A 23,525-nucleotide genomic window follows, 5' to 3' on the forward strand; every position below is an offset into this window, starting at 1 on the left:
GCATGGATGGACATATTATGAAAAGTGCCACACCACAATTGCATTCCATAAATTTGAAAATTGCAGCTAAAGTGTATAACAACTATTATGATGAAACTTCCTGGCAGATTAAAACTGTGTGCCCGACCGTGACTCGAACTCTGCCAGGAAGTTTCATATCAGCGCACACTCCGCTGCAGAGTGAAAATCTCATTCTGGGAACTATTATGATGTCAGGATACGACACACTTTAATGGAAAGAAGCATGTTTTATTCTTGTTGTTTTATGCAGGTACAAAGATTGGAGCTAATTCTGCAAGCACTGAGCATACCTGTTACATTCACAACTGGCACTTATGATCAAGGATATCAGCAAGACAACATCAATTACTGAATCACATCCTCAAGGATCATGGACTAACGACACGGACATCGACAACTCACTGGCAACATCAAGTAAGTGGAAACTGTTTTGAAGGAATATTGACAAAGAGAAACCTTAATGTACATCATTCTAATCAATGATGTAAAAACTCTTCATATAGAAACAACAATAACTTTTCTTGGCCATTCATTTTGCATAATTGTAAATTGCATATTGTAATATTATTCAACAGTGTTGTGTACAGGAAAATTGCCTCTCACCATATAGCGGAGATGGCAAGTCGCAAACAGGCACAACAAAAATACTCTCATAAATGTAGCTTTGGGCCAGAAAGACCTTCGTCAAAATTAGACATGACCACATACATACACACTCACACAAACACAACTCACACACACATGACTGCAGTCTCAGGCAGCTGAGGCCACACTCATACTTGGGTGCCTGAAACTGCAGTCATGTGTGTGTGTGAGTTGCATTTGCATGTGTGTGTATGTGTGTATTCACACCTAATTTTGATGAAGGCCTTACTGGCCGAAAGCTATATTTGTGACAGTCTTTTTGTTGTGCCTATCTGCAACTTGACATCTCCACAATATGGTGTGTGGCAACTTTCCTCTTCACAATACTGTTACTTTCCATCCTGGATTTTCCATGTAATATTATTCACCATTACATTCAATAACATTCAGAACAGCAGTTAAAGGTTGGTTTCTTTCATGTAATTATTTCTTTTCATAACTGTAATAACTTTACAAACCAGTAAATTTCTGACACAGTCATTTTTGCAAGCAATAGTTACGATTACTAATGAGATAAGAGTTAAAGACTTTCAATTTCTTTTCATGTAGTTTGTATGTGTTTACCTATATTTGCATATTTTGTTGTTAAACATTTAATCTCATATGAATTATTTTGCTCAGCCAATGAATTTTATACTCTACCTCATCAATCGCACTTGCATTAGTAGGTAGAAACACATCATGAGTTGTTCAAGTTGTTTTCAAGAACATTTTGTCAGTGGTAATCTGTTCAATTTGGGGCCAATTGGTGATCATTTGTAATGTTACAGTTTTGGGTAATTACTCATGTGTGAATGTAACGTTCAGCCAAATTGAAGAAAAGTAGAGTGTTCCAGTTTCCAGTTAACTTAAAATTTCGGCCAAGGTAACTTTAGGGGAGAAGGATTGGAGCAGTTTCAGTCCAAGTAGTTGAACATGGTCATTTCTAGCCCAGCTGAGGTTCAAGGAGGTGCTTTTTGGATCATACAATTACATTTTGTGACACGCACTGATCCACTGTCACCACATATGACATCCAAACTAATTAAGATATTCACACTGTGTTCGGCTTCACACTACTACACAAAATTTTTACATCATTGAATAAATCAAGACCTAGGAGGCTGAGGCATTGCAGTTGCTTGTCTAGTTTGGTCTGAATATGCCAGTCCAACACTAACCCTTTTTTGAATCATTGTGATTTTGCTTGACTCACAACAATCTGTAACACACACAAACAAAAATTTTTTTGGTTGTCATGTAAACCAAATGTGATGTGAATATCTTAATTAGTTTGGGTGCTGTAACACATTGAGGTTATAACATGCCTTTTTGAGACACCCTGTATGTCCAGTGATAATTCCTCTAACAAGCTCCTGCTCAGAACTGAATGTTTCAAGTTCCTTGTTGCAGTATGATGCTTGTTCTTGTTACCTACTTTGCTGAATGTATAAATGTTTCTACTTCTTTTAGTTTCCCTTTATAGTTTAGTGCCCATTGCTGCTCCTAAAACCTCATGGTAACTGACACCAGTTTAAATGTGGCCCTCTGAGGTCAGATCCAATACATTTTCATCATGCTGCGCTTCTGCACTATCTGCTCTAGCTAGTTTTCAGATATGGGACTTAACATAGGTTCACAAGATGTTTTTGTACTGACCACTTAAAAAACTGTAATTATACCAGTTCATTGTTGGATGAAGGATGTCTCCACCAGTGATGACAGTTTCACTGGTGAATATACGCCTACAAACTGAGGTTTCCTCTACAATTTTTGGTTACATTTGAGGGTCAGTCTGTTGCTCAACAGAAATATTCAGTTATGTGTTTATGTTCACCCTTGAATTGTGTCCCATCCAATAATCTTGTATCCACCTTCAATTGTGTCTTGTTAGATTAGAGTTTCTTGTAGTATGCAATAAACACACCATCTCCATTTTTCATTAGTCTATCTTTTTCATATACACTTAGATTTACCCCAAAAATCTTGCTGCTATCAATTTTGGGTCTTAATCAGCTTTCTGTATGTACACTGCTGGCCACCGTAAATGCAACACCAAGAAAGACAAGAGGTAGCACAACAAAATTTATGTTGTAGATAACATGTTGACCAAGTATCAAATGACTACGTTTACAGACGTCTGTGACATGTGGTTCCTGCCAGAATCAGTAGCCAGAGTAGCCGCCATTGTTGGAGATCACCGCTGCCACACGTCTCCACATTGAGTCAAAGAGACGTTGGATGTGTTCCTGGGGTACAGCAGCCCAAGCAGCTTCCACACGTTGCCAAAGATCATCTGGTGTGGCAGCTGGGGATGTAATCTGGGTCACTCGTTGAGCAACCATGGACCACATGTTTTCTATCGGCGAAAGATCCGGAGAGCGAGCTGACCAGGGAAGCAATTCAATCTGGTTATTGACGAAGAACCATTGGACAATGCGTGCCACGTGTGGTCGCGCATTATCCTGTTGAAATATGGCTGTGGCCGAGCCCTGAAGGTAAGGAAGGACAACTGGCTCCAGCACCTCGGATATGTAGTGCCGGCTATTTAAAGTACCGGCAATGCGTACTAGAGGCGTGCGAGAGTAATATCCAATACCGACCCATACCATAATACCCGGTGCAAGACCAGTGTGGCGGTGCATAATGCAGCTGTCCAGCATCCTCTCTCCACGGTGTCTCCACACTCGAATCCGACCATCGTGGTGCTGCAGACAGAAGCGTGCCTCGTCAGTAAAAACAACGTCATTCCATTCTGCCGTCCACATCCGTCTGTCATCACACCATTGGCGACGGAGACGTCTGTGGTTCTGCGTCAATGGTAGACGAAGCAATGGACATCTTGCGGACAGACCACTCTGCTGTAAACGGCGTCGAATGGTACGCGCAGACACTGGATGATGCGTTACAGACGCAATGTGCTGTGCTATGGTTCGGGATGTCACTGAGCGATCCGTCACTGCCATGCGCACAATTTGCCTATCAGCACGTGCAGTGGTGCATCGAGGTGAATGCGATCGACCACGTCGGTCCGTCGTACCCTCCTGCATCCAACGGTCACATATCCGCATTACAGTTGTTTGGTTTCGTCCAACACGACTAGCGATTTCTCTGTATGATAATCCACAATCTCGGTAAGCCACTATCCTTCCTCTGTCGAACTCGGATACTTGATCAAACGATGTTCGCTGTTGTCTACGAGGCATAACTGATCGTCTTGTGAAACAACCACAAGGTAAACACACGTGCCGAACGTACACTCGTCGAAATCGCCAAGCCTTAAATGGTGCTATGAGGTGGCGCCACAGGCGCGCGTGATGTGCATCTGCGCTGAATTTCTAATCAGTTGCATATCTCATCGCTGCAAACCCATGGTGTAAATTTCACTTGATTCGGATGTTTCCTTCAGGGTGTTGCATTTACGGTGGCCAGCAGTGTAGTATTATGTGAAATCCACTGTTTTTTTATGAGTGCTTCAGACTCTGCTACTTTGTTGTGAATACTTTTGCAGTTGATCCCTATGATTTTAAAAAGCCTCATCTGTTGGCGAGGGTTGGAATGGGAGGATTTCTTTGGATCCCATACTAGTAAATTGGGGTCTTCTGTAGCAAACGTTACCGGGACTGTATGGAGAGTCACCTTATCTAGAAACTCCTTGAGTGGAAAACATACTCTCAGTTACCTGGGTGTGAGTCTCTTAAGTTGTAGTACAGACCTGACACATTTAGGGCGTCCTACATTTCCCAAACCTGTGGTGCACGTCCAGGAATTCACAGTGTCACATACCACGTAATCCTTAAAGCCTGTGGTTCAAGCCTTTCACTCACCTCTGGGACAGGGAGTCTTCATCAGTTAGGGGGGCAATGACAAATGTTGTAGATTGTGAGCTTCTTTAATACCCCATAAGAAGGATGCTCTTCTCAACTTTATCTGCCAAAAACTGGAATGAACAAAGTGTGAATGCAGAGACCTTACAACAAATGTCACTTGTTTTAACACAATCTGCAGTTTTTTGCACATTGTTCCCTCAATGGTTGCCAGAACAGCCTGTTCAACATGTTGAAATAGGACCGCACAGCAAGGTCATCCATAGGACAGTTTGTGTGGTAGGAGGGCGAGGGGCAGATCTGGAGGTATGAAAAATTTTTAATATCCTGGAAGACAAATGGTGACTTCTTGTAACTAGCCACACAAAGGAGCCAGTTCCAACATTGCTAGAAATCCGTCATTTTCTTGAAAGGAAAAATCTGACTGCACTACATTTCTTTCCTTTCCCTGAGTGTTGCAGAGGGGGTACAGGCTTGTTGTTGGCTATGGCCACCCTTATGGCAGGATATACATTGATTGCGTAAGGTGATCCTTCCCATCCCTTACTGCCATTTTCTTAAGAGTTACCATTATTTGCCATACACCTGAACAGCCAACAATTAACAAGCTGCTATCCATTTATATTTGCCTCCCCTCAACACAGGAAACAGCAGATTAGCCAACAGGTGAGGTGTATCTTACTGATTTGATTCCTGTTTCAGACTTGTTGGTTAGTGGTTGGCTGTAAAAAGCTGAATTCTCACTTGTGCGTATATTCCTACCACTGACATGTCCTCACAGATAGATATATCTTGCACTTCTTGTGGAGGAGATGGTATCCACTGGGGAGCAATTACATGAGGTACCTTTGGTACCACTGTTATGACAAGAGAAAAACTGTACATGAAATTTACTGTTCCCTTGAAGGTACTTGGGATTTTGAGTCATGATTTTTTTTAAAATTTGGGTTATGCTCTTTACAATACAATAAAGGGTCCTTCTTTCTATGTATTCGCAATACATTACATTTGTCTATGTTAAGGGACAGTTGCCACTCCCTGCACCAAGTGCCTATCCGCTGCAGATCTTCCTGCATTTCGCTACAATTTTCTAATGCTGCAACTTCCCTGTATACTACAGCATCCTCCACGAATACAAGTGATTCTACTCAAACATGATGGAAATACAAGAAGTCAGCTTTTATTTGTACATAAATATACAAAATATAAGGAGTTTTCTCTTAGTAGGTTTTGTGACACCTTCTACATTATTGTGCCACAGATGAACATTGCCGTGTTAGTGTCTCCCTCTGAAAACAGTGAAAACCATAGGGCACAACAAAGCACATCTTCTGCAAGAAGTAGCTACCAAGTCTAATTAGTATGTCAAGCACAATTGTTTTAGTAAATATTTTCCAACATACCTTCAGGATACTCACTGCCATATGTCCATACCCAAAATGCAAGTGTTTGCTCTGGGTCACCACCAACACTTACTAGATATTTTGCATTGTGGCTCAGTGCTACAACTCTACTTCCATATTCACCATGAGGGTCAAAGAGTGTAAGAATAGGAACACTGTAAAAGCAAATAAGAGAACTAAGCATAACATTACAGCAACTGAAATGTGATTGACTTTGTACACACAAATCACAAAAGAAGTAGGTATTACAGCAGAATATGAATACCAAAAAACTATGCTTCTATATTTCTTGTCTAAAATATTAACAACAAATTAAGATCACAAACATGACTATTTATTTAATTATTTACATTTCTTCTTGCACGTATTGATCACATGACTTTTGCAAATGTCATAGTTTACAAAGGTGTAGTAGCATACCGATTTGTGTATAATGTCGCAATACATGCAATATTTATCTAAAAAGGTTGATAGACAACATGTACAGCTTTGAATTCTTTCAGTGAATACCAGTATTTATTTACAAGAAAAGATTTTAATTTGTTTGAAATGGATCCCAGGATGTGCTCTTATGGATTCTGGCAATCTGTTGTACCAGATTGAACCACTATTATATGGACTGTGGTCTGTTATATCCTCCCCATTGTCATACACAATAAGAAGAGAGGTCCAATCAGCACAAGTCATCACATGGGAATTATCAGCCTATATAATATGATTTATACACATAAGAAAAAAAATGGTCTCAGCATTGATTCCTGTGGCACACCCTGCATTACTGTTTCAGTCATAGATGAATGTTGATTTTTCTCAACCCATTTTGATAATGTATTTTTTTAATGTTTGCAGTTTTTAGGTACCAGTACACAGTCAGGAGTTCAAGAGATGAGTGTATGATACTGCATGCTCTCAGTTTCTGCAAGGCAAGAGCATGGTTGACCAGATCAAAAGTTTTTGTGAGATGTAAAAATATGACCACAGTATTCTTTCCTTCCTCTAGATAGCTACAGATTAGGTGCAAAAATACTGAGACAGCTGTTGTGATGTAGAAATTTTCTCAAAATACATGTTGGGTTTCTGTCAGCAGACTTTATTCTGTGGAAAAATCACTAACCACGTGCAAGTCTTGCTTACTCGAAAATGTACTGGATGTAGGAATCAGTGGTATTGGTTTGCAGTTTATGTATTGGACAATCCTGTTGTTTCATGTGTTGAAAAATATGTTATATCCTCCTGTCACGATATCAATTGGCATAAGTCACTAAATGGTAATTAGGAAGTTCCTTTGAGGAGCATCGTCAGATGACTAAATAAAAAAGGATCAATCATTTTTTATGCACTGGTCTGACAACCCTCCTCTTCAGTGCATTGGGAAACATACCCTCTCTGGTACAACAATTATTGAGATATGTAACTGGTTTAACCACAACTTTGATGCCTTTTTAATTAGTGATATGGAGTGAACATCCCAACCACTTGCTTTTTAGTTGTAGAATTATTATGCTTATCTTTCATCCTTTTACTTCCTCAAATTCAAAGCCTTTGTCTGTCGTGTAGTTGTGTACTGGGTTGCTGAGTGTCTCTGTGACTACGTTCAAGAGATAAAATCCTGGTTAAGAATGTTACAAACAGTTTTTTCAGCTTATATCAGATGACCTTCATGCCTGATATTTATTGCTTCCCCATCTGTGTTCATACACATTTTACAACATTTGTTAATGAGGTGCAAGAGCAGTTAGATGTATGGGAGGCAACGGCAGCACAATATGGAATGCATTTCTCTGCAAAGAAAAGTGAAATAATTGTCACAACAAGGAAGAAGAATAGGCCAAATGTGGATATAACTTGTGGAGGGGAAAAACTACAAGTGGTAGAGAACTTCAAGTACCTGGGAAGCATGATTGAAAGTAAGGGGGGAAACGCAATGGAAATAAATGAAAGGTGCAGAAAAGCAGGGCATTTCTACAAATGCATTAGGGGGCTTATTTGGAGCAAGGAGGTGCCACAGAAATCCAAGGGAATTATATACCGAACCTACTGTGTCCCCATATTGGCATACGGAAGTGAGACATGGGTAATGCACAAAAGTGACAAAAGTAGAATACAGGCTAGTGAAATGAAGTTCCAGAGGAGCAGGTTGAGTGTAACAAGACGAGACAGATTGCGAAATGTGTATGTGAGGGAAAGACTAAAGGAGGAACCAGTACAGGACAGGATGGAAAAATCAAGACTGCAGTGGTATGGACACATGAAGAGAATGGATGAGGGAAGAATTCCAAAGAGGATGTTTGATCTGCAACTGGAGGGGAAGAGGCCCAGAGGAAGACCAAGAGATAGATGGGTGAAGGGAGTGAAGGAATGTGTGACGAGAAGAGGAGAGAACTGGACGAAGGTGGAAGAGGGGGAATGATGGAAAGACAGAACACGATGGAGAGGCTTGTGTTCCCGACAGACCCAGCCAGTGGCTGGAAACTGTCCAAGATGATGATGATGTTAATGAGGTTCCAGAAGGCATGACTTACATTCACTGACTCTGTTATTGATTCAAGGTGGACTTGGTTCCTAAAATTTAGGATTTCTGATTTGAAACTTGGTATTGGTATATTTTCCTTTTAAAAATTTACAGCCCAACTGATTTGTACGGTATACAGAGGTCACAGATATTCTGTCTGAGCTTGACTAATGTAGCTAATAAGTTTTAACTTACTCTTTCTCCCCACTGATTGGGATTTTTTGTTTTGTTTTTATTGAATGACAGGAGTCAAAATGCCTACAGAGAAGTGATAGAATTCATTCCATTTATTATCTGATCTTTCTAACTGGTGGATACTGCCCCAATTCGCTCTAGCTAGTGTATCGTTGAACATGATTATGTTCAAAGAGGTTGGGCTTCATTTCTGCCATATTATGTTTTTTTAGTTTCTGGAGGATCCTCATATGAGTAATCAATTTTCTGATAGTAACGATCAGAAAACTGAAATTCTAGGTCACTGAACTTCATCATATTTGCTAACTGCATAGTCTGTCCTACTAGAGGTGAAATCTGTAATCCTGGTGTCACATTTGCAAGATTACATCAATTCAATAAGTATGACAATTTTAAATTACTAATATTACACGAATTTGCATCAATATTTAAATCAGCCAGTACCGTGATGTCATCAGCTCGAACTTCATCAGTTGTCTTACTGGGGCTGTTGAAGAAATGATCCAACTCCACATTTAGCAGCGCCCAACACTTTGTGTTCCATTGCTCTATTCATTTGTAACATATCACAATGCCAGACAATTCAAATGATCCTACTGTGCAATACTGTTCAAGAAATACCAGGGTTTTCTTCCTCTTTCTCTTTAAAAAAAATGAAAAATATATGTAGATTGCAGCAAGTGCAGTTTATTTCTTAAATATTATATCTTTAAATGCATAAGGTAGAATGGCTTTTTCCGTTCAGTTTTGCAGTGTTTGCTGTAGCAGAAAGATTTATTTTCATAGAAGAGATAGAAAATTTAACTCTTGTTAACATTTACATTAAAATATTTGTATGGTGTAAGAGCTACTTTTTTCTGTACACAAGTTTTCAGTTCCATCCTGGATAATGGAGGTTCATTTCATAAGCATGAGAGAGGGAGAGATGTTTGTATTGTTTCTCTCTCGTGTAAATCACCATTAAACAAACTGAGGCAAGTTCCTCTGGTGTGTAGGGCATGTTACTACTTCTGCTGCTGGTGGTAATGATGTTTCAATTCCTGGTTCACTTGCAAACAAACTGTTTGACTGTTGTGGATGAGTTAAATGGTCAAGATGTGTTTAAACATGGACTCTGGGTTCTCCTTAACCCTTGAGTGAGCATGCTGATATTCATAACAGGAGCAGGTGGGCAGTGTACATTGAACACATGTAAAGAATAGCTGCCTTTATGTTACCAAGGTAAATATGTATGAGCAAAATCACACTTAAATCTTAGTTTAATCACAGAATGATAAAATAAACTTATGTGACTCTTCCAGCTTTCCCTGTGGATATGTTGTAAATAGTCTTCACTGTTTTGCTGCTGGATCACGTTGTGCAAATTTCACACAATATTTCCTCAGAGCAACTGTCCAACATCTTCAGGTGGTTCAACCTTGCTGGTGGCTAGGTACAACTGATGGTATCTGCACATCAACACCCTGTTTCTAGAACACACACGCAAAGAATGCAAAGGCATGCAAATCATGCATGCACAATGATTTGCAGATAGATGGTGCCATACTCAAATGCCCTCTGCCAAAAATCACAGATTGGCTCTCTTGCACGTGCACTGTACACTGTGTTTACTAAAAGCACGGCCAGATGTTACCCACTAAAGACTGTATCAGACCAATGTTATGACAGGTCTGTTATCAAAAAATCTCGATTTTCACATCGCAGCCAATGGTGGGTGTGCTCAGTTGAAATCCTGCATCCCTGCTGATGAGATTATTGGCTGTTCATATATGTATTGCTTCCTTAATGATACAATCTCAGAAAGATGATGCCAGGGATAAAACTACCGTCATTTAATACATGAAAAGATGGAAGTTAAATCCCCAGTATTGTGTCATTAAGGAAGCAATACAAAAAGGAAAAGATTCCTGATATTCATGGTACACTTGTGAAATAGCGTATGGGAAAATCCCCACTTCATCACTACCTTGGAAATGCTGTGTCCCATTGCTCATGTGCCAACTATAACACCATGTACAAACTCATTTAAATCTTGATAACCTCCCATAGTAGCAGCAGTAATCAATTGAACAGCTGCACCAGACACTTGTTGTCTTATATAGGCATTGCCAACCACTAGTGCCATATTCTGCCTGTTTACATATCTCTGTATTTGAATACACATGCCTATGCCAGTTTCCTTAGGGAGGAAGGGAGAAAGACAGGGTTACATATCTCCTTCTATACCACTGGATCAATTTCGACCAAATTTGGTACATATGATGATGGTGGTGATGAGTCCCATACTTCTTTACAGAACATAGGGGAACGACACGGGAGACCCACGCCGCCTTATTAGGCAAGGTCTTAGTGGAGATGGTTTGTCATTGCCTTCCTCCAACTGTAATGGGGGTGAATGATGATGATGAAGATGACACAACAACACCCAGTCATCTCGAGGCAGGAAAAATCCCTGGCCCCGCTGGGAATCGAACCTAGGACCCCATGCCCAGGAAGCGAGAACACTACCACGAGACTACGAGCTGCGGACTTGGTACATATACGACTCATTATCCAGGAAGAAGTACTGTGTGCATAAGAACCACTTAGCTCACATAAGGGTGGGGTAGGAATGAGAAGGGTTGGTAACCCCTGACATCTAAGCTGTCCTGCATGCAGAGATATTGGGCATGTAGTATCAGAACATGCTCCAGTGACTATATGTGAGGAGGGGCATGGCTGAGCAAAGTGGGCATAAGAAGAAGGTTAGTGAGAGGAGGAGATGTAGAGAGAGAGGGGAGGAGGTTATGGGCAGAAAGAGGGGGCGGAGGAGATGGTCCTAGAAAGAGGAGGGAGGACATAAGTGGAGGTTTGGAGGAGGAGGAAGAGGAAATGGATAAATTTGGGAAGGAGGAGATGAACAGATAGAGGGAGGAGTGGGAGATGGATAGGGAGAACAGGTAAGTGTGGATGGACAGAGAGAGGGGGAAGAGGAAATGTACAGAGAGAGGGAGAGAACAACATGGGCAGAGGCAGGGGGAGGAGGTGGTATGTGCAATCTATGCACCGTAGAGGTATGCATACAGAGCTTCTGGTACAAAGCTAGGAGATAAATAAATCTACCCTTTTATGATACAGTACACTTATTACACTCATTATCTTCTGGTATTCCACCCAATATCAACAAATTTATTTACAGAAGCATACCATCAGAATGTTGTGTAAATTAGGTAAGCAAACATGTTACACAAGCCTCTTCAGGGACTTTACGGTTCTTACAATTCAGTGCTTATACTTCCATTCTCTAATGAAGTTTGTGCTTACACATAATAGTTAATTTAGGATCAACACCCACAATACTGAAGTAAAAACAGTTTCCATATAGACTGTGCATTCTTGTCTGGTGTACAGAAAACAAACACAGAGACACACACGCACACATGCACACACAATGAAAGGGAGATGCTAAGGAAGTTATGGTATAATGTAAATGATTTAGGAGTAAAGGAGACAACTCAGTGAATAGTAGAAGCATTGAGTTGTGTCCCAGTGTATCTGCTGACCTGCAGTCCTAGCATAGTGCACTCAGCTGGCACAATGTTGGTGTGTGTGTGTGTGTGTGTGTGTGTGTGTGTGTGTGTGTGTGTGTGTGTGTGTGTACATGCATGCATGCATGCATGCAGACTATAATTAATTAAAAGATTCTTCTGAAAGCCAGCAAAGATTTCATTCTTTTTTTGTGGCTGATGATGATTCAACACTTCTCCTATTTGGTAAGCTGTCTCATTTTCTCCTAAATTATTTACACACACACAAACAAACAAAGAGAGAGAGAGAGAGAGTTTTATACTTAGCTAGGTAAAGTCTTTTTCTCTCTCTCTCTTTCTTAAACACACACATTTTTGTCAGCAGATATGATATGAGTTTGTATCTGAAGTTAATGCTACGTACTACCTTCTGTACATCTCTGGGTAGGTCATCAAAGAGTTTTGTGGCTGACTACCTTATTCCTTTCTGTACCACAAGAAGGGTGAGTCACAGGTACGGGATTATGAAAGCTATATTTGATATCCAACATGATCAACTGTTGACAACAGACTTCATAAAGAGAACAAACGTACTGCCAGGGCTTTGTCAGTATACCCAGCTGTATAACCCATTAACAAAGTCCTGACTTATCTTGTTCTTATTATTTTGACAGAAGCTTAATCCTGAGTATACTCAGGCAACTTAAGAACAGACCTTTGAAAAAAAAAAAAAAAGAACTTTGCTTACATTCATTTCAGCTCTAACAGTGAAATGATTGGTTGATAGAAAGCATCCATAGCCTGGCTATTATGTTTTGGTTGAGGTGGTTGCCACCAGATACTGCCTGGATACTCAAAAACAAAACACGCACTTTCAGCCGCTATCCTGTATTACGTTTTAGGCAGTGCTTCCAGAAATGGATGGCTATAGTGCTGCTGAGTTTGACACTGAATATAGTAGCTACGAAAGTGAAGAAGAATGTAATGTTACCTCATTACAGACTAAAAGTGACAACAGTTTATCAGATGACTGACAGGTGCTCATCAGTGGTATGAGATAAATGAGTCCACTGTGCCCAAACCAGCTCCTCCAAGATTCACATTCACAGGAAACCACTGTCAAATACATGGTTCAACTTCATATAGAGACAGAAACCAAAAAATGATTGTAAGTTTCATGATATTTTAGACAAAGACGAGTACCCAGTTATAATCAAGGTATTTATTATGAACTCTGAAAATGTTTAACTCAACATTTACAGCTTTTAAAACTATATTTACATGTATGTATTAATGTCATTCATCACAGTATGTTTTTGGTTCAAAATGGCTCTGAGCACTATGGGACTTAACATCTGAGGTCATCAGTCCCCTAGAACTTAGAACTACTTAAACCTAACTAGCCTAAGGACATAACACACATCCATGCCCGAAGCAGGATTCAAACCTGCGACCGTAGCGGTTGCGCGGTTCCAGACTGAAGCGCCCAGAACCGCTCGGCCACCCCAGCCGGCTATGTTTTTCATCAATAAAGAAATACAATTTTTTTGCTTATAAATTATAGAGTGGAGCAATCAGTCATCCTTTTTTAGATTTTATTATGCACATCCAGATTTCAGCTAGTGGCTAGCCATTCTCAATGCACTATTTTCTATTCTCAGTGCATGTAAGTCCCTGTTGTTCGGGTGTCAGTCACATTTCTTTAAATACTACTCACACACACAAAGACACACACACACACACACACACACACAAAGAGAGAAAGAGATATTTATTCAAAGAAATGTGACTGATGTCCAAACAACATGGACTTACATGTATCGAGAATAGAAAATAGTGCATTGATAATGGCTAGCCACTAGACGAAATCTGGATTTGTATAATAAAATCTAAAAATGGATGACTGATTGCTGCACTCTATAATTTATAAGCCACATAACAGTTGCTGAGTGCACCCACTTTCTGAATGGAAGGTAACCTGATGACTATTTTTTTGGAATATAATTTGTAAAAAAAATCAGTATGTTAAGAGATTAAAGAGTGTACTATGAGAGGATGCTGAGTGGACACCACATATGATAATTATGCCATACTTAAGAGCTGCAGGTGCCTTTTTCCTAGAAAACCAAATCCACTTTTTGACATTTCATCTGTAAAATCTGGCAAACATGTAACACAAATTTGCAGAGCCTGGATGTTTAATAAGTTCTATAACATGTCACTTCCAGTTTAGGTTCATCTCACAGTAGCACTTCTATTTAATAATTTTGTGCTGCTACTGAATTCACTTCTTTTCATTCCACTGTATATTTACATTCTGCTTAATCTTATTTCTTGGGTTGTGGAGCTTTAATGTCACAGTTTTGCTTTCAATCACAATCAGTTTACCTTCATTAAATCAGTTACAGATGCAAAGCTCCTGTTAACATATTCTGCAGTGTTTCAAGATTGTTTACCAATGATTAAGACACTTGTGTCATCTGTAAATGGAATAATATTTTGACAGTCTGTATAGACATCAAGCCATTTGCATATAAATAAAATATGCCCAAGTACAGATGCTTCTGATGCGTCATATGCAACATCACAGCTTAACAAAACATATCTGCATTACCTGATTTTTGTCTGTGACATTGTACTGGTTGCAAACATTAGACAAAACCAACCATAAATAAATGATAAACGTAGTAGAATAGGATAAATGTACTGCTGAAAATCAGTTACAATGCAACAAATACAATAAAACTTAACACACAGGAAAGAAAATTGTATAAATAAACAATAGAGTTATAGAAATAATTGATAAGTATTTGTTTTTTGGGTGACTGCAGACACTGAGAAGATGGACGGGGAAAGAAATAAACAGAAGAGTAAAAAATGCATGGACTGTTTTTAGTAAAATAAGTAGGTAACTCCAAAGAGATATGAAAAAGGTCAACAATGCAACCTAATGCAAGATTTGAAGTTAGCATTAAAATCATGGATGGACATAGTAAACGATCACAATGCATAAAATATCTAAGATGATCTCCTTATTAGCAGTTATTAGCATTTGAGGTTAAATTATTATGATGAAGATGATATGAACATCAATGAATAAAAATTGACTAAGTAAGGTACCTCACTACCATTTCCATCTTCAGGATCTGCTATTAGCTACAATACAATATTATCTGGATTTATGTATTTCTGAAGATACATATGTGACATTCTGCTCAAATTCTCTTCTTATTGTTGTCCTTGAGGATCTATGGCTGTGAAACAATGCAACTATTGTTGTCACCAAATACTGGTAGAAAAACCTGAGAAGATTGTAAAGGATCATAGACCATGGCTAATGATTCAGTCAGACTCATAACACTAAAGCAATTTCAAATTCTTACAGTGTTGTTGTTGTTGTTGTGGTCTTCAGTCCTGAGACTGGTTTGATGCAGCTCTCCATGCTACTCTATCCTGTGCAAGCTTCTTCATCTCCCAATACCTACTACAACCTACATCCTTCTGAATCTGCTTAGTGTATGCATCTCTTGGTCTCCCCCTACGATTTTTACCCTCCACGCTGCCCTCCAATACTAAATTGGTGATCCCTTGATGCCTCAGAACATGTCCTACCAACCGATCCCTTCTTCTGGCCAAGTTGTGCCACAAACTCCTCTTCTCCCCAATCCTATTCAGTACCTCCTCATTAGTTATGTGATCTACCCATCTAATCTTCAGCATTCTTCTGTAGCACCACATTTCGAAAGCTTCTATTCTCTTCTTGTCCAAACTATTTATCGTCCATGTTTCACTTCCATACATGGCTACACTCCATACAAACACTTTCAGAAAAGACTTCCTGACACTTAAATCTATACTCGATGTTAACAAATTTCTCTTCTTCAGAAACGCTTTCCTTGCCATTGCCAGTCTACATTTTATATCCTCTCTACTTCGACCATCATCAGTTATTTTGCTCCCCAAATAGCAAAACTCCTTTACTACTTTAAGTGTCTCATTTCCTAATCTAATACCTTCAACATCACCCGACTTAATTCGACTACATTCCATTATCCTCGTTTTGCTTTTGTTGATGTTCATCTTATACCCTCCTTTCAAGATACTGTCCATTCCGTTCAACTGCTCTTCCAAGTCCTTTGCTGTCTCTGACAGAATTACAATGTCATCGGCGAACCTCAAAGTTTTTATTTCTTCTCCATGGATTTTAATACCTACTCCGAATTTTTCTTTTGTTTCCTTTACTGCTTGCTCAATATACAGATTGAATAACATCGGGGAGAGGCTACAACCCTGTCTTACTCCCTTCCCAACCACTGCTTCCCTTTCATGCCCCTCGACTCTTATAACTGCCATCTGGTTTCTGTACAAATTGCAAATAGCCTTTCGCTCCCTGTATTTTACCCCTGCCACCTTTAGAATTTGAAAGAGAGTATTCCAGTCAACATTGTCAAAAGCTTTCTCTAAGTCTACAAATGCTAGAAACGTAGGTTTGCCTTTCCTTAATCTTTCTTCTAAGATAAGTCGTAAGGTCAGTATTGCCTCACGTGTTCCAGTATTTCTACGGAATCCAAACTGATCTTCCCCGAGGTCGGCTTCTACTAGTTTTTCCATTCGTCTGTAAAGAATTCGTGTTAGTATTTTGCAGCTGTGGCTTATTAAACTGATTGTCCGGTAATTCTCACATCTGTCAACACCTGCTTTCTTTGGAATTGGAATTATTATATTCTTCTTGAAGTCTGAGGGTATTTCGCCTGTTTCATACATCTTGCTTACCAGATGGTAGAGTTTCGTCAGGACTGGCTCTCCCAAAGCCGTCAGTAGTTCCAATGGAATGTTGTCTACTCCGGGGGCCTTGTTTCGACTCAGGTCTTTCAGTGCTCTGTCAAATTCTTCACGCAGTATCGTATCTCCCATTTCATCTTCATCTACATCCTCTTCCATTTCCATAATATTGTCCTCAAGTACATCGCCCTTGTATAGACCCTCTATATACTCCTTCCACCTTTCTGCTTTCCCTTCTTTGCTTAGAACTGGGTTTCCATCTGAGCTCTTGATGTTCATACAAGTGGTTCTCTTATCTCCAAAGGTCTCTTTAATTTTCCTGTAGGCAGTATCTATCTTACCCCTAGTGAGATAAGCCTCTACATCCTTACATTTGTCCTCTAGCCATCCCTGCTTAGCCATTTTGCACTTCCTGTCGATCTCATTTTTGAGACGTTTGTATTCCTTTTTGCCTGCTTCATTTACTGCATTTTTATATTTTCTCCTTTCATCAATTAAATTCAATATTTCTTCTGTTACCCAAGGATTTCTACTAGCCCTCGTCTTTTTACCTACTTGATCCTCTGCTGCCTTCACTACTTCATCCCTCAAAGCTACCCATTCTTCTTCTACTGTATTTCTTTCCCCCATTCCCGTCAATTGTTCCCTTATGCTCTCCCTGAAACTCTGTACAACCTCTGGTTCTTTCTGTTTATCCAGGTCCCATCTCCTTAAATTCCCACCTTTTTGCAATTTCTTCCATTTTAATCTACAGGTCATAACCAATAGATTGTGGTCAGAGTCCACATCTGCCCCTGGAAATGTCTTACAATTTAAAACCTGGTTCCTAAATCTCTGTCTTACCATTATATAATCTATCTGATACCTTTTAGTATCTCCAGGGTTCTTCCATGTATACAACCTTCTATCATGATTCTTAAACCAAGTATTAGCTATGATTAAGTTGTGCTCTGTGCAAAATTCTACCAGGCGGCTTCCTCTTTCATTTCGTAGACCCAATCCATATTCACCTACTACGTTTCCTTCTCTCCCTTTCCCTACACTCGAATTCCAGTCACCCATGACTATTAAATTTTCGTCTCCCTTCACTATCTGAATAATTTCTTTTATTTCATCATACATTTCTTCAATTTCTTCGTCATCTGCAGAGCTAGTTGGCATATAAACTTGTACTACTGTAGTAGGTGTGGGCTTCGTATGTATCTTGGCTACAATAATGCGTTCACTAAGCTGTTTGTAGCAGCTTACCCGCGTTCCTATTTTCCTATTCATTATTAAACCTACTCCTGCATTACCCCTATTTGACTTTGTGTTTATAACCTTGTAGTCACCTGACCAGAAGTCTTGTTCCTCCTGCCACCGAACTTCACTAATTCCCACTATATCTAACTTTAACCTATCCATTTCCCTTTTCAAATTTTCTAACCTACCTGCCCGATTAAGGGACCTGACATTCCACGCTCCGATCCGTAGAACGCCAGTTTTCTTTCTCCTGATAACGACATCCTCTTGAGTAGTCCCCGCCCGGAGATCCGAATGGGGGACTATTTTACCTCCGGAATATTTTACCCAAGAGGACGCCATCATCATTTAATCATACAGTAAAGCTGCATGCCCTCGGGAAAAATTACGGCCGTAGTTTCCCCTTGCTTTCAGCCGTTCGCAGTACCAGCACAGCAAGGCCGTTTTGGTTATTGTTACAAGGCCAGATCAGTCAATCATCCAGACTGTTGCCCTTGCAACTACTGAAAAGGCTGCTGCCCCTCTTCAGGAACCACACGTTTGTCTGGCCTCTCAACACATACCCCTCCGTTGTGGTTGTACCTACGGTACGGCTATCTGTATCGCTGAGGCACGCAAGCCTCCCCACCAACGGCAAGGTCCATGGTTCATGGGGGGGGATTCTTACAGTACACACATTAAAAATTCTGAAACTGAATTTAATCTTTTGATTTCCTCTTTTGTACTACTGCACAGAAATAGGTCAAGCCATCTGCAGTTCTAAACTGAATGTGAAAATGGTGAATCCACAGCCTACAAAATGAGCAAAATCAATCTGAAAAATCAAACAGTGTGTATGCTCAACATGAAAGCAACAATTAAGATGTGCTCCCATACCTAAAATAATTGAGAAACTGGGAAAATCATTGAGTACTATGATGAAATTCGTATTCACTGCTGCACTATCACATGCAATTGGTTTTTCTCTTGCAGTGCCTATATTTTCAATACATTTTCTAAGTTTCCAGCCAGATATATTATTTTCTAATTCATTCAAATCATCGAATTTGTTTTTGTCTCTAATGATGTCACTTATTGTTCCAATGCTTGTTATCTAAATTTTCTGTTGTTTGTAATCAGGGCACTATAGTATAAAATGGTCTTGTTTACTAACGGCACAACATGCACTCTTATTTTTCAGACGTTTCTTTGACGTTTCTTTATCTTACATAAATATTCATGGTATGGTCCATGTCCTGTCAGGTAGTGGATTTTATCTCTAGATAAATTCATGTAGCTTATGAGCATCTGCTCCTCAATGTTTGGAAAGATGCCACATACTCTGCGACATGCTTTCTTTTCCAGCCTGCAACCACAACTAGTATGTCATCAGCGTAGGTTAAAACTCCTGAAACTTGAGTGTTTTCATTCAAAGTTATTAGCAATGGTTCAAGACTAAATAGGTTAATGGAGAGAGTAACACTTCTTTGGTGCTTTCAGTGATTTGTTATGAAAGTAATGTTGACCATAAGCATTCCCATTCTTATCTGAGAGATATCAGCTGCTACTTCTACGTGGCAAATGGCAGAAAGACAACTGGGCTTTCACTTGGGGCGTACATACTTTCTCATGTCTTTCATGTTGATGATCATCATTTTCACTGCTATCCTTTGGAAGAAGCTACTTTTAACAGGTATTAAGTGAGGTATCTCTACCCTCTAGTAATACTCCTATCATGTTTATACAGTGTAGATAGCACAGTTGATGGTTTTACTTTCTCTGTTACTATTGTATAGGGAATAGCTGTGCTTGATTACACAAATGATTAGCAAGTCAGAGTAACTGAACAAGGTAAGTGAGAATAATGCCATTTAAATTCTGTATATGAGGAAAGACTATGCAACAGGTTTTTCATTCAGAAATAACATTTGAATATTCGTTGTTCATCAGGAGGAGAAATATATACCAGCCTGTTTTAGAATTCAACAGCAATAAGATCATGGCCTACCAATACTGTGGTTTATTCTTAGGAGATACTGATGTTCATGTTAGTCAGGATCTCACAATTCTCATGAAAATATAAAATCAGTTTGTTCATGATAGCCACATTTAACACCATATAGGATCTCAGCAGTCTCATGTAATTAATGCCCAACAGAGCTGACATCTGGTTTGTTCTACCACGCAATATCATAAAGCACATATGCTTAGTCAGGAAATGGGCACATACGAAGACAGTGCAGTGACATTTGGGGCACCATGGGTTGTCAGCACAGCAACCATTGATGTGGTTTCCCCTGATATGGAGGCACACTGGAAAGAGAGACACAGACAGTGATGTGCCAATGGCAATTTTGGATATGGGTTTGCACCACATCATCTTTCCAGGTGAGTCCTGGTTCTACATACAGCATCACGATAGATGTATCGATGTGTGGAGTTTCCAAAGAGAGATCACATTTGTCATCTTCATAAAGGTCCAGCACCTGCCATGAAGTTACTGGATGCTGTTGGGTTCACAGCATGATGATCTCCAGTAGACATAACCAGTAATTAGGACAGCAGGTACTGCATTTGATATGTAAAGACCAGGGGCTGTGCCCTATCTTTGAGGTGCCTGTGACATCTTTAAATAAGATAAAGCAAGACAGCATGCTGCTTGTGCTGCCCTGAGTAGCCTTGATGCAGAGCATGTTTTACTGTTGCCCTGGTCAGCAAATTCTCCAGGTTTCTCATCCACTGAAAACCTCTGATCATGGGTCACAAAGAGACTTTGACAGGCACTTTTATTAATAAACTCTGGCAATGGTATACCCCTGTACAATTTTGCTTCTTACATTGGAGAGGACCCCGAGACTGTACTGTAAATATGGAATGCAGGAATTTGTCATCCAAGAAATATTTGACTCCATTTCCGGGTGGCAGCTCTGTGTACTATATTTCTTACACTGTTTACTCACCAGCTCACTTACAAATGTTATCATGTATTCTTCCTATTACATTCTATCCACATAATAAGCAAAATTCCATTATTCGCTATCCTTCATGGTGTTGCATTTTAAAGAGCTGGCAACATTCGCATTGAATTATAGAGTAATACCTTGGAAGGAGTAAAGTTACATTGGTGAAATCCACCATTTTGATAAAATCCACCATTCTTTCTCTAACACAACTCAGCAGTGTTTTTATCAACTGGATCACACTAGGTTGTTATGTAACTTTTTCAATTTCATGGAACACTATTAGCTATCTAGAGAAAAAGTGGAAAACCTTTTTAATATGGACATCAGAAGTAAATCAGAACTTATATCTTTGAGTCTGAATATTATGAAAAATATACGTGGAAAGGCTAATAGGTGCTACTTTCCTCCAGTTTGCTTCAGTTTCCAGCACCAAGGCACCTGAAGAAGTCTGCCCTATGGGCAGGAGATGTTCTGCAATGTACACAAGCTAGATAAGTTCCATCAGAAAAAGGTCAACTACTCTGTATGGTGAACTTCCTAACAAGGCTTGGAGTCTAAGATGTCACTGGCCATTACAGCAATCAGAGATGGGAGGTACTGAAATAATTTGCATTTCATAATATATCAGAGCAGACTCTGGAAAACAAAACTGCATCAAAATGCAAAATGTGTGTTGGCAATAAAACTCAGCTATAAATACTGGCATGAGACCAAGTCTGGTTGGAGTCCAAGCAGTGCGTACACATCACAATACCTTCTGAGGATCATATATATTCTCACATTGATATATTCATGATTCTTTGTGCATTTGGTTCTACATATATTAATCTACTTCACAACAGTGTAGATATTACATTAATGGAACTATTGCTGGTTTAGAGTTCAGCACTGTCCAATGACAATGGTTAGAGTAGTAGTGATCATTGTTGCTTGGCATGAGCACACAGCATGAGCACACAGTGCTAGACAGACAATGGAGTTCAGATGATCGGCATGCCAACATTGCTTGGACATATTTGCTAGTTTGCTTTAGCTGTTAACTACTTATGATGTGTTTTGATTGCTTTTGCAGTTTCAGTATGAAATAATCAAAGTTGTATAGTAGCATGCTGAATATTGCTAAAACTGTGTGTACTGAAAAGTGTTTGAATGAATAATGAGCATGGTAACATACTGTATAGTGTATGATCCACTAACAATCACTGTTCTCAACCAAACCCCTCATTATCCACTTCCTCAAGGTATCTGTATGTGAAATACATGTATTGTTAACTTCTTGGGGTGGAGAGGCAGAATCGTCATACAATAGTGCACCTAGCAGACACTTTATATATAAAGACTGGTGACAAAGATGTCATATCCTGCAAAAATCTTCAGATCCAAAGCCTGATTTACAGTTTCGACGTATTGCGAGTGAATTTGCAATTTTTAGCAGTTCCTCAATTTTTCTTTTTGCAGTATCCATATTTGAATAACAACAGCTACCCAAACTGAGAATGATGATGTAATTAATGGGAAGGACAGCACTAATCAGGATGGTATTGCTTTGAATCTCATTAATGAATCGGAATTAACTATCAGAAAACTAAAATTTAAATTCCCCTAATGACAGTGAATCATGGGAAACAGAAGTAGACAACAACCGTGTTGAAAATGTGCGAAGGATATCGCAATACTGAAATTGTTGCGAGAACTGAAGGATGATAATCAAAAATAAGTGTAGATAGTAATAAAAAATTGGGCACAAATTTGAACAAAAAACTAGATGATGTTAAGCAAGAACTGAGTGCGGAATTGGAAAAAAAAATCAATGAGAATAATCAAAAATTGATACAGATTTCAACAAAATGTTGGAGCAAAAGATAGCAGGTATCTGTAATGAGATATGGGGTCAATTCAATAAATTTACAAAGAAAGAAATGTAGTGAATTGTTCAATATACAACATGTTGCCTTTTGGCTTACATATACAAGTCATTGTTGTTTCCTTCAATTGTATTGTTTTGTGTATGAACCACTGATACAAACATGGCATCCGATTGGGAAAACTGGGCATACAACACATCAGGAAAAGTGGCCACTTTTCCCTACAGATGCCACTACTCTCAACAGTTCATTTTCTGTCTGTTTATACCAAAAAGAATTAGCTAATTCCATACTTTATGCTTAGTATAACCAACTGAAATTAAACGTTCCACAAAACTAACATCCGCTACTCTGCTCTTCTGCAAGGGTTTGAAAAAGCTTCAAGATGCCAAGAAAATCCATCCGGTAAACAGAGCAACAAATATGGGAACCTATTGAAATGCAAAAGGCAATTTGAATAATAAAAATAGTAACATGCCTTTTTCAGCAGCAGCAAAACAATTCAATATTCCACATAATAAGCTAAAATGAAGAGTTTTACAGAAAAACAGAGACACAGTTGTCAGTAATAAGTTGTGGGCAGCTTAAGGGCAGTGGTCAGTGAAG

General features: G+C 39.3%; 1 protein-coding gene across 1 annotated transcript in view; it reads right to left on the reverse strand.

Annotated features, from left to right (window-relative positions):
* The window catches only part of LOC126252118 (cilia- and flagella-associated protein 251-like), a 146,439-nt gene that overhangs the window by 60,304 nt on the left and 62,610 nt on the right, over positions 1-23,525 (reverse strand). Inside the window, exon 4 of the mRNA XM_049953020.1 lies at positions 5,876-6,030. Coding sequence (XP_049808977.1) covers positions 5,876-6,030 — 155 coding nt within the window. The remainder of the gene's footprint in view (positions 1-5,875; positions 6,031-23,525) is intronic.

Source organism: Schistocerca nitens, chromosome 1, assembly GCF_023898315.1.
Source record: "Schistocerca nitens isolate TAMUIC-IGC-003100 chromosome 1, iqSchNite1.1, whole genome shotgun sequence".
Classification (NCBI taxonomy): Eukaryota; Metazoa; Arthropoda; class Insecta; order Orthoptera; family Acrididae; genus Schistocerca; species Schistocerca nitens.